We start from the raw sequence: 12402 nt of genomic DNA, 5'->3' as shown, positions 1-12402 counted from the left end.
TTTTAGGACACTCGCCTTACAAAATAAAACTCTTTCCGCGAATATTTTTTGAGCGTAAATTTGACGGTAACCATTTTGGTAGAAGACTGTTGTTCGCTGCTAGATCTCTGTCGGACTCTGTGGTGAAATGTCGCAGAGATTTTACACCAGATTGATGAAAACTAGTCATACTTCTTCTCAGCAACGGGCGGTCTGAATGAGTATTTGAAGCAAAAGCGCATTCTACAAAACGAGCGTTCAATGACTTGCTCCGAATACGAGGGAGTTCTTCATTGCTTTGAAATCCAAACTGGTCTGAATTTCCCTTTACTGCACGAGTAACTACAAACGCAGAACCTTCCGGTTGTGATGTTGACCTACAATTTTCAGCGAATACGTCAATGCTCTCTAAACTTCTGACTTCGGAACTTGTTTCCACTGTTGCAGCTCTCTGTCGAAACTTTCGAGCACTCTGACTTTGCCATTTGTGCTCAAAATTGTTGTCTTTTACTTCAGACAAGCTGTTCGAGTGGTAGCTATGTTTTGTTTGCTTTTTAAGGGCTTCCCATCTCCTTAGCACGGTGTCCTGTTCTTTTTCTTTCCTTGACAACCACACTTTTCTTTGCCGCTCAAGGTCTTTGACCTGTTTAATATAACTTTGCCCTAAATTTAAATTCGAGGCGTATAAGTTTCCGATGGTCCATGTCGATCGAAGAATGAAGGCTTCATGATGTGCATCCAGACACGGAGAGCGAAATCTCTGACAGTCGCTTTCAAGGCGGTATTTGCTTGAATCCACCTGTTTTTCTGCGTCTTCGGACATTCTCCAGAAGAAATGTCTGTCGTAAATTCGTCCAGCTTTTTCTTCGTTTAGTTTTTGTATTCCAGTGTTTATCCTCCTAAGAAAAAAATTCGTGTTTTGCCGACCAAGTTTGTATCAGTTTTTGTCATAAAAATAAATATTATGTGTGGGATCTACATACACCACCTCAGCCAGCAGTGAAATTAATTTTAAATTCACCACTAACACCAACGATATCTTCAACTTGCCAACACTGGAGAGAAATCACTTATAATTTCTAGCACCGTTTCAGTGCTAATGAAATTTTCAGCACCTTTCCTATGGTTTTCCCCGCAAAGCTCTTTTGCATGTCTTTTTTTTTTATCAAGTCGAAAATATATGTTTACATATTACATTCGGCGAAATCCTTTGTAAGGGACCTACTTAAGCGACACTCTTATTAGCAGAAGATTGTATTCAATGTTCAGACTGGTTTCCTATTAACGTCTATTGAGTTTACCATTGCTTGACAACAAATTGACAGAATATTTAATTCAAAGTGAGTTCTGCTTCCCGAGTACCATACGTAGCTTAAATTTTGTTTTCATGATTAAAAAAAAGGGCCGCTTTAAATGAGATTTTTACACACTAGCGTTAATACACTTGCTTTTAATTCGATATTAACGCCCTTTTTAGCTTTTCAGTCGCCAGAGGAAAACGAATTAGTTTAAATCTTTGTATCAAAGACAAAGACATGTTTTCAGGATGTACCATAAAAGCACACGCCGATTTAGTATTTGGAAGTGTTTCAACTGAGAAAGTTCGATAAATTTATTCTTCAGCCGTTTTACAGTTTGGCTTAACCAACTAATGTACGTAGATTGTTGAGGATGTGTTAGCAATTTGTTTGAACAAATCAAAAATGGGTTGAAAGGGTTGAGTTATTAATCTAAAACTTAAAATGTCTCGTGTTTTCCTTATTATTAAAGATAGAGCTCAGCTATATTAGGTCATTCCCAAAAAGAAAAGCGAAGGATGCGTAGATACGCTGAGTTTTTTTAAATCAACCCTTGTCAGTTGTTTTACAAGTCTCTTTGACTTTGGTTTACACTGACAAAATGCAAATGAGGAAGAGCGCGTGACAGCGCGGATATTCCAACTAATTAGAATCGGAAAGCTGCGCGAAAAAAAAAAACACACACGTTGCTGAGGTCAGTCAGATTATGATTGGTTGATGAGGAGAGTAAATTCGCGGCATTTTTTTGCATGGGTATGGTAAAACCTCTAATGCAAAATTTAAGGCACTAACTTTCCTTTTCAGATTGGTTAGAGAAACAAAATACACTTGAGTAGCGAGAGTCGTACCGAGATAGTAAATTGACAAAAATTTCAACGAGAACTTCGAAATTCGTGAGATAGAGTGGTGCTAACCTTTTGAAGCAAGAATATAAATAAATAAACCTCTCTGTAAAGAGGAAGTATCGTAGCCTCACTTTTCTTCATTTAACATTCAAAGTAGAGAGTAGAAAAGTTTGAGTCAAGTTTTGCCCACTCAATCTCTAAATATTGAGCAGGAAAACATGAATTAGGGGTTTCAAAAACCTTTTCCAGAACCGGCTTCCGATGGTGAAAGGCGAAACCGAAACACGAGGGCCAACGCGTAAGCTAATCAGTCAGCGGTAGGAAGTCTTACAGGTGGCGGTAGACTGACGGAAAGCGGCTTTTAATGAAAACCCTGATTATGAAGCAATTTCACATCTAAATCGAGTGCTGAAAGTGATTCGCCAAGATTGCATTTCTTTAGTAATGCTTCTCTTCGATTGGTCTAGAATACTCGTGTCATTCTGTAAACCAATCAGATACGAAACCAAACCCAGTTACGACTCAGTGGCTCAGGGTTTTCCGTTTTTGTGGCAATGTCGTGTAATCATTTCAAGTTCTTGTTACTTTTTTGTGATAGTTTCCTTGATTTTGATTGGCCGATACGATCAGTTCAGTTTTATTTCACGACGCTGCATCGAACAGTGTTACAAAACATCCAGAAAAGTTACAGTGGTGTAACACGAATTGAAAATATTTCATACAAAATTCTTCTAACTGAAATAGTTCATAGTTCACAAACCTAAATCTAAAACCAAATTCATAACTATCTGTTCACCGTTAAATTGTCCTTATTTTCAACTTCGGCTTCCTTTTCCTCGCAATTTTCACAATGGCTCGACAATTCATCAATCGAAGTGCTTTTTGAGGTAAATCTAGACAGGCACTTGTCAAGTCGCTTTAAAAACGTGTCTACTTCCGCTTTTGTCATCCCAATCGCCGCGGCTGCAGTAAGATATGCACAGCGGTAGTTTTTGGCGTGCGCACCCCAGCCAGTGAAAACGTACCCGTTGATCTCTTTAGTGCTTCCGGGAGGAACCACCCTGGAGGGTGAAAAAACAACCAAAAAAAACATGAAAATAAATAAATAAATAAAAATTTCATTGAGTGCTTTCAAAAGTTTCGGTGTAATATATTTTCTCTCAGTGAGGACTTATTTCCCGTCTGCATTTTGGAGAAGGGCTTGCAAGTGTGGTTAGCAAGACATCCTCAGGATGGGCACTTCTACCATGTATAAAGGGGTTACGTTTCTAAAAAAACTGTGGTGATGCGTCGGTGCGGAGTATTACAAGATCACTTGGCTTTATCAACTGAGTTGATGATGATAATTGGCCACCGCAAAGAGATTCTAAAGCTGGCGTTTTAAGCGTTAGCACATCTTGATAAGAACAAAATGAATATCCTACCTTGCTCCAGATACGCATCTTGTAAAAAGCATGGAGCCAAGTTGAGTAACTCCGGCTGCGTTCAATTCCAGAGCCTTCGTAACTCTTTCCAGGGAAATGGCTTGAATAGCGGAAAGAGAATAGCAGTAAGTAATTGCGTTCACGAAAGAAAAAGCGGAAGTTAAGTTTTATTTCGACATCTATGGCGTGGAGGACAGGGTGAGCGAGTGTTAAAAGAAGTTTAACATTTATCCTTACCAAGAGATATGGGGTTGCCTTTGGTGACAAGAAGTCGTTCGCCATGTGATTCTGCTACCTTTGATAAGCCTTCAGATAAGTAACTGTACACTTCCTGAAAAATCATAACGAATTCGACATTGAGTTGCAAAAGTAAACCAGGTCACAGCAGTTTGAAGGGTGGATAGCACTAGCCACTGGACAAATCTCTATCCGGTGGATTGCGTAGTATGTTTTGTTAACACTTATCCGTTGGACAGCGTTATTGGCTCTTTGAACAACTTGGACCTAGACTGCAGAGTTTACACTAGTCTTCGCTCTGTTATTGACCAAAAAAACTCTTTCCAAACCCTCAACCAATTTTAAAACAATGCACATCTGAAAACAGGTCTTAAATTGGTTGTCCACGTTTGACCGCGCTTCAGGCAGCTTGCTTGATTTTAATTTGTGACAAGGTGCGCTATGTTCACTTTTTCCGTACAGTTTCATCAAAGTGTCAAGTTGATAGATGACGAGATTATGAAAATTGCTCACTGAATGATGTTGACTAGATCTTAGCCAGAATCACTCGGCCAAAATGCCAGGAAGTATATGAAAATTTGGCATCAACGTCAGTATCTGAGCAACTGCGCACCTACCCCTCCCCTAACCGAATATTAACCATGACTTGTTGTCAACTGACTGTTGTTGGGTTAGGGGAGGGGTAGGCGCGTAGTTGTTCAGATACTGACGTTGATCGAAAAGTTTCTTTTGAGAATGACTACTTGAACCGTAGCTCTTGGGAGTAAAAGTGTTAAGCTATCAAATCACTTGTCTGATTTGCAGTCATAAGAGACAAAAGCATACACACCTTTCTTTGTCGAAGTAACTGCTGATATCCAACCGACCCAAGAGACAACAGAGTAATAAATAGATCTATAGATGGAGTAGCTGATGCCCGCCCTGAAATATAAGAGCAAAAATTAACCATTTAACCCCTGATTGGATAACGTGGCAGGCGAGCTCTCACTGGCTACACAAACTCCAAACATCCTCGACTATTCACCTCCCACCAACTCACGCGGGAATTGCGCATTAAGGAAATGATTGTAAATTTGAAAAGCTCTTGATTTTGATCTAAATTCTCCTTGTCAGTGCCATAGACTAACATCTGTTAATATACACTAAAACAGTGGATAGCGTTGAAAGCGTGTTCTCATTGGCTACTTAAACTCCGAATATCCTTCGCTGTTTACCTCCGCGCAACTCGCATGGGATTTGCGCATTAACCCTTTACACCCTAACATGAGTATCCATATTCTCTATACCCTTCTCTATACAATTCCCTCGGTGCTGACAAGGAGAATTCGTTTAACAATCAAGAAATTACATGCTGGTCACTTGTAGGGATTAAAGGGCTAAGGAAATGATTGCAAACTTGAAAAGATCTTGATTTTGATCTAAATTCTCCTTGTCACTGCCATAGAAATATATAAATAACAGTATAGAGAATAAGTATGTTGATTCTAGGGTGTAAAGGAGTAAGGCCAGGTTTGATGATCATCTTAGAAACAATCTTACCAGGGTATGTTTTACTGACTGCATCAATGAAGTTCTCATCAAATCCTGCCACAATGGCTCCACCAACAGGAACTAGAAAGTTCTTATCTGTACTTTGAATAAAGGCATCAACTCGGCCAATCCTTGCTGCCTGCAAGAGGAGCAAAAACAAAACTTCACTGAAACTGTTTGCCTCCCTCATATATCAGTTGTTGGATAAATACAGAGTGAAAACTGTTTCTAAAAAACAGTCATTCCTACTGCCCTTGAAAACAGACTTCACCTCTCTGTAAACAGCCCAAGGTGCAACTAAATTGTTATATTATCAGTGATGATGACCATATTGGAGGGAGAATCACAATTAAATTTTCAAGTTTTAGAGTTACTAACATCTTGATCTCTTTAATTGCCAAGATCTTATTGTCAGTCACCCCTCTAGCTGCTACACATTTCCTTGTAAATCAGTGACAAGAATTTGGTGTTAGATCAAAACAACAACTTCTGCTTGATAAGTTTGAGTATTCTCATTACCTGTTTGTTGGATAAGGTAAGAATATCATAAGGAGAAGTTAAAAGTTAATCAATTCTAGGAGTTAGAGGATTAATTGTAGCTGCTAAAACAAAGAGACCAAGGAAGCGAATGTGCCAAAAAATCATCTTCTTGACTGTTAGCTACCCTTATTCCCACTGTGAGCTAAGAGATGGTTGCTATACCCCTGCTTTATAACTTATCAAAAACCTTCTACTCCTCTATTACCCCTCTACAAGCTGTTGAAGAGGAATTTACCTGCTGAATAAGATGCATGCATTTTGATGACTGCACTCCATATGCATTATTCACAATGTGAGGCACATTCTGTTCCTTGCACAGCTTTGCAACTTCTTCCAATCTGCAAAAAGTCATTTTCAGCTAATTAAATGGTTGAAAAAAGACCTACTCAGAGAAAACTTCATCAACTGCATTGGGTAAGTGCTGTAAAGATGACCACAACTGGAGAGAAGGGCAGTCACTTGGGAAACCAAGCTACAGCCTACTCACAAGCCCCCACAAACACAATATTAACAAACTGATATGTGGACTGATTATCATTTTGTAACCCATAAAGATGGGAAGGTAAGGAGCAAACAAAGCATGCAAAGTGGAGCAAAAGGACATGGCAATGCCCCTGTGCCTTGAGTATTGCATATTGCATTGACTAAAGGGTACCCATGTCTAAGTTGTACTTGGACATTTCAACTGCCCATAGGAAATTATCGGAATTTTGTGCAGCCCCATGTACATTCTTATTGAAAGACATTGGACTAATATCCATGTATGAGGACCATATCCAAAAGCATAAACAGGGTTAGGAAAAAGCTCTTTGGCAATAAGAGGTGCAGGTCAAAGAGGAAAGGAAGATAAATAAAGGTGCAATGGTCATGTGATATAAATTAATTCTCTTTTGACTGAGTTTTTTTGGAATGGATGGGAAAAAATTGGGCTCTCTGTCATAACACCAACCTTGCTACACTCTAACTGAATGTCAGCACCTTGAGCCAAATATTTTCCCAACTGGCCCTCCTGCTCAGTCAATAAGTACATATAAATATGTCTTGCTTTGAAGTAATTTGCAGTTAGAATGATTTTACAGTGGTTTGATTTCCTTTGTTGAAGGACTATCACTAGCAATGTATTTGGAAAAAGAAATATCAACTCAAACAAGTTTACAATCACTTAACCCTTTAACTCCCAACATCTGATTGTTAATTCTCCCCTGTAGCTGCTACACATTTCCTTGTAAATGAGTCACAAGAATTTGGTGTTTGCTCAAGATAACAGTTTCTGCCTGATATTAGTTTGAGTATTCTCATTACCTGTTTGCTGGATAATGTATGCATATTATTGGGAGAAGTTACATGTTAATCACTTCTGGGAGTTGAGGGGTTAAACTTGAAACTCATTCTAACTAAACTGAAGGATAAATGACAGTATATAAGCGACTGGGCACCCATCCCTCCCCCAACTTAACAACATTCAACTGATAACAAGTTAGGGTTAAAGTTGGGTTAAGAGAGGGGTAGGTCTGCAGTTGCTCAGATACTGACATTGATCCACTTTAACATTTGTCATGTATGGTTGATGTCCCCTAAAACATCATGATTTTACATCATGTTTCCATTCTTGATGTCACACAAACCTGTCGGGGATCCTTGGAGCAAAACAGCTAGTTGTGGTAAAAACACAGAGTACATTTTCTGTTCCTAAATCTTTAATTTGCTTTTCCACAGCTGCAAGATCTGTTCGCAATTCATCTCCTTCCAAAACATTCTCCACAATAACTGGTTCAAACCCTAACGCAAGATAATTATGAAAATCTATTGTTACCTTCAATATCATTTTGATTTTTCAATGAAAATGACCCAGCAGTTTAGTCTTGACATAAAAATATGCACTCCAGACAGACTCAGATAGCTCCTTGACCTTATCCAATTCTCAGTTTTATTATTCCACTATTACACCATCTTACCATTAGTAGGGCATCAAATAACACAAAATATGCCATGGTATTAAACTGTGGAACAAGACAAAAATATGAAGGGAAAGCAGAGCAAGGAAAAGGCCACAGTGAATGATCCTAACTCAGTTTTGTTCCACTTTTATGCTTGACTTTTAGAGCAATGAACTTTTTGGTGCAACAAATTTTTCATGTTAGTCCTACAAATAAAGCACTTAAATGGTTTTGCTTGTGTTGTTTTTCATCTTTTGCACACAGTATTATTATAATTGACTGATACATTCCCCAGTTAAGGTCACAGAATGTATTTTGAAAACTAGAAGCCAAAATACTCAACAATTAGGTCGATAATAGTGGAATAAGAAATACTTTATTTCATGGTTTAAGATATAATACAAACAGACATTTTTCTCATTGTTACATAAAATATTTAATTCAATACCACAAGAGCTGATAAGAGGAACACCAAAGTTACCTGCAGTAAGGATGCACTTAAAACAAGACTTCTGGTCGATTCGAGGCCAAATTACAAACTTGGCACCAGGTCGCTGTTGTTTCAATGTTAGCAGTGTCATTACCATGCTCATCCCTGTTGCCACTGGTAACACCAGACAAGCTTTTGCTGACCTAACACCTTTAAAAGACAGTACAGTAAGATATCAATTCTGCTTTTTAACAAGAGCAAGTAACATAAAAAAATTATCAACGGATCAAAATTGAAGACTAATGAAATCTGTTTTACTTTTTGTGTACTTGTATCATAACTATTGAGTAAACAAACAAATTATTGATGTCATCATCAGTCAGCCAGAAGTTTTTAAAAAATAATATAAAAAAGAAACTATTCAAAATATGCTGGGTCCTTTGACCCCTATGGTTGACTAGGATATAATTTCTCTTTACAATATCATCCCTGAATCACTCATTATGATCACAAGAATAGAAGAAATAGTCATCAACTAAAGAAGCTCTTGATTCTTAAACAAATTCTTCTTGTCAACACTATAGGAAATGTGTAACAAAACAGTATGGAGAACTTGCATACCGATGTTAGTACATAAAGGGTTAATAACCTTTAAGGTTGAATGCAGCTCCCCCCCCTTCCCTTTCAAGAAAAGGGGGAAAATTGTAAGTGATAATAAAACAAACTGTAATGCCCAGTGACGTTAACATTGGACCTCCCCTCCACCTGGAAAAACCTTTCTAAACATTTGTTAACAAATAAATGCCATTGGGAATATTTGGCCAAGTTCAGCTTCAAGCCTTAGTGAAATTCAAGTTACACTGTTTACACTGTCACTTAAATTCACAGGACTATTGAAATTAATTGGATTTCAAACCATGCTTGCATACTGAACCTGAATGTCATTCAGACACTAACCTGCTAGTTTGATAACATCCAGAGCCATGCAGTTGGTGAGTTTCATTAGAAGAGAAGAACCAGCAGCCTTGGGCTGAACGGCTGCTATGTCACCTGACCTGCCAATACCATGGCTTAGCCTGGGAATCAAAATAACGAAATAGAAGTTTAACCCTTTAACTCCTAGGAGTGACCAAGAGAGAATTTCTCCTTTACAATAACAACACAACATCAAGCAGATGAGAACAAAGATCATGAATATCAACTGGGGGATTATTACTGATGTAACATAATAAGAATTGATTGGCAGATAGTAATGAGGATTTTTAAGGAGATCTTATGAGTGCAAGAGTAGGAGAAATTGCATTCTATCCAAGTGGAGTAACAATACTTCTAATCATATCTTACTAGAGGTAATGGTAACAGCTGTTAGTAGTAGCTATACAAGTCAATCTGGTATACAGGCTTTGACAATTTCACCATTATGTCTTTAGGTTCTGGTGATTTCCAGTCAATGGAAAATATTGTAAATGTGATATAGGCCAGCCTACCCCAACTCAGTGATTCCAGAAAAGTTTTCAGTTCAAACTGCTTTCTAAAAAGCCATTTCACCACAATTTAGACAACCTACATTTAACCTTTAACCCCATATGAGTGACTAACATCTAATTTCTCCTTACAACATCACCCCTGAATCAAACATAAAGGTCATGAGAATAAAGGATATGATCATCAACCAAAGAAGCTCTTGATTTTTGAACAAATTCTCCTTGTCAGAGCCCTATGGAAATGTCTGGGGAGTGTGGAGAATATGCATACTGATGTTAGGGAGTAAAGGTTAGAGTAAAGATATTAGTTACCTAAAATGTCTTCTTGACACTAAGGATGAAATTACTCTTCCTTCCCTCTCTCCTGCACCAACATTTCCTGAAAAAAAGCAAACTGATTAATACTGAAGATAATTACACAATTTTTTAAAAGAATAAATCTAATTTGACTTTTGGATGAAAATCAAGCAAAGAAATGATCATTGTGGGTGGACTGCAATTTAACCCTTTAACTCTAGCAATTTTAACAATTCATATGATGTTAGTTTGGAGAATTTGGAATTGGATCAACCAATAATCCCCTCATTAATATTTTTCTTTATTCTTGTTACTTGTCTGCTCGATATCGTACTGATGTGTGAGGAGAAGTTCTGTCTAGGTCACTGGTGGGACTTTAAGGGTTAAGCAATTGCAGAAAAGAAGCCTGAAAAATTTCAAGTTTTGATGGGATTTGAACCCAGGCCTCCCAGATACTAGTTGGGTTTTATTACCATCTGAGCAGCAAAGCCACAGGGAGAAAATTTTAGAGGTTTCATCTTTCCCTTTAATCTTTAACTCTCAGAAGAGATTAAAAGGAAACTTCTCCCTATAATATTCATACAATATCCACCAAACAGGTAATGAGAGTACACAAACTTATCTGGTTGAAGTTTTTACCCTGATCTAACACCAAATTCTCATTACTAATTTACCAGGAAATGCCTAGCAGCTAGAGGGGAGAGTTAACAAATAGATCTTGGAAGTTAAAGGAATCTAATGGGTGTCACTACCAACTTACCTGGGAAGTTGTTACTGTCCATAATTGATAGTTCCTGCAACAGAAGTTCAATGCTAGTGTCATCCCAGCCCTCTGATGGCCATTTTCTCTGAATGAAAAATAATAGAAATAAAATTTTAAAAATAGCTTCAATAAGAGAATTTAACACTTGTATGAGGGAAGTGAACTTTATTTTACAAGGTGATCCAGTCAGCCACTAAGCTGGTATCCATAGAAGCCCTGGATAAATGTATTTCTGATTTCTGTTCATGGAGATACACTTGCATTTAGATTTCAAATGTAAACCCTTTTAACACCCATGGCTGACCAAAAGAGAACTTGTTATAACATTAGTACAATATCAAGTACACAAGCGATGAGAATAAGGAAAAATATTAGTCATAGATTGTATAGCAGACAGTAGGATGAATTAATAATTAGACCTTGATATTGAAAGGGTTAAAATGACCTAACTCCTCTGAGCTTAACATATAGAATTTTCCTTATTTTTTAATAAACAGGATGGCCACCAGTAACCTGTTGACATAGAGATGCACATACATGTATTTACATGCAACTGACAAGTGCTCCTGGTGACCTGTACACTTGACTGGTAAAATGTGTACTGCATTTTGTTAACCACATAACTTCAGTCTGTTATGCTGTGGTCTGTGTGATTGGTTATGATAATGAAAAAAAAATAGCCTAAAAAGGGAGGTTGGTAAGAGAGTAAGAAAGAGGTCGGTAGTTATTGAATTATATAACTTGGCAAGCTTGATCAGATCATCTCGCACTTCCTTAACAGTTCTTGAAACAGTGCCATCCATATATCCAACACTTAACAGATACATTCTATGTTGCTGAGTGTCTGTGTAGTAATAGATCACAGATGATGTCAAAATGTGATAAGATCATCACAAAAAAGTGGTATGGAAGCAAATTTGTTGCCAAAATGGTGACGTCATCTATGGCGTCTGTCTACTTATCGATCATAAGTAAGAACCAATCAAGATGTGTGTATGGTTCAGCTTATCATATGAAAAATATGGATCATGAACAAATGTTTCCAAACCGGAAGCTTTTTCCTATTGATCCGCCTGATCCTCCCCCTCTCCTCGCCAACCTTGACAAATTTTTTGGAAAGATAATCATGAAACACTATGTTTTCACTTCCTTCAGTAAGCCAGCAGCTTCGGAAGGCATTGTCTTGCAATATTTTATTACAGTCAATACCATGATCTATTGAACAAATTATGCCTGCAATAGCAACGACTATTTACGGGTCACTAAATGGCAGCCAGCAGTCGAATAAACAATTGCCTAGTCTGGCAGTTTCATTTTAAGAAAGACATCACACCCTTTTACACTACTTACGTGCTCCAAGAAAATTCTGATTTGATTTTCCCGACTTTTTCTTGCATTCTGAGCTTGCTGTACGTACGAAACTGGGATAATATTGCCACACGCTTCAAAACTACCCGAAAACATGGTTCTTTCGCTTAAACCTCTCTAACAAGGTTGAGAGATTATTGAGAGTTACTAGTTTGAACATAGCAAGCGCGTCTAAATATTAATATTTTCTTATGTTTGTTACATTTTTTCTGACTCAAACACTAGAAAATCAACGATAAATCTTAAAAAATGAACTTATGTGGCAAAAAA

At 37.7% G+C, this 12402-nt stretch overlaps 1 protein-coding gene across 1 annotated transcript; it reads right to left on the bottom strand.

The window, feature by feature from the left end:
• Positions 1-2746: 2746 nt before the first annotated feature.
• LOC113683323 (O-phosphoseryl-tRNA(Sec) selenium transferase) lies at positions 2747-12269 on the bottom strand. The gene is made up of 12 exons (XM_027200590.2): positions 12115-12269; positions 10762-10849; positions 10017-10083; positions 9178-9296; positions 8272-8430; positions 7479-7632; positions 6089-6191; positions 5323-5452; positions 4613-4704; positions 3784-3877; positions 3547-3646; positions 2747-3183 (listed from the first exon to the last, which is right to left on the bottom strand). Exons 1-12 carry the CDS (start codon positions 12226-12228, stop codon positions 2907-2909), a joined length of 1497 nt encoding a protein of 498 aa, XP_027056391.2. The 5' UTR covers positions 12229-12269; the 3' UTR covers positions 2747-2906.
• Positions 12270-12402: the final 133 nt, after the last annotated feature.

The sequence above is a fragment of the Pocillopora damicornis genome, chromosome 2 (assembly GCF_964200805.1).
Source record: "Pocillopora damicornis chromosome 2, jaPocDami1.2, whole genome shotgun sequence".
Lineage (NCBI taxonomy): Eukaryota > Metazoa > Cnidaria > Anthozoa > Scleractinia > Pocilloporidae > Pocillopora > Pocillopora damicornis.
Note: the sequence above shows the minus strand (reverse complement) of the source record. Positions and strands in the feature narration are given on the sequence as shown.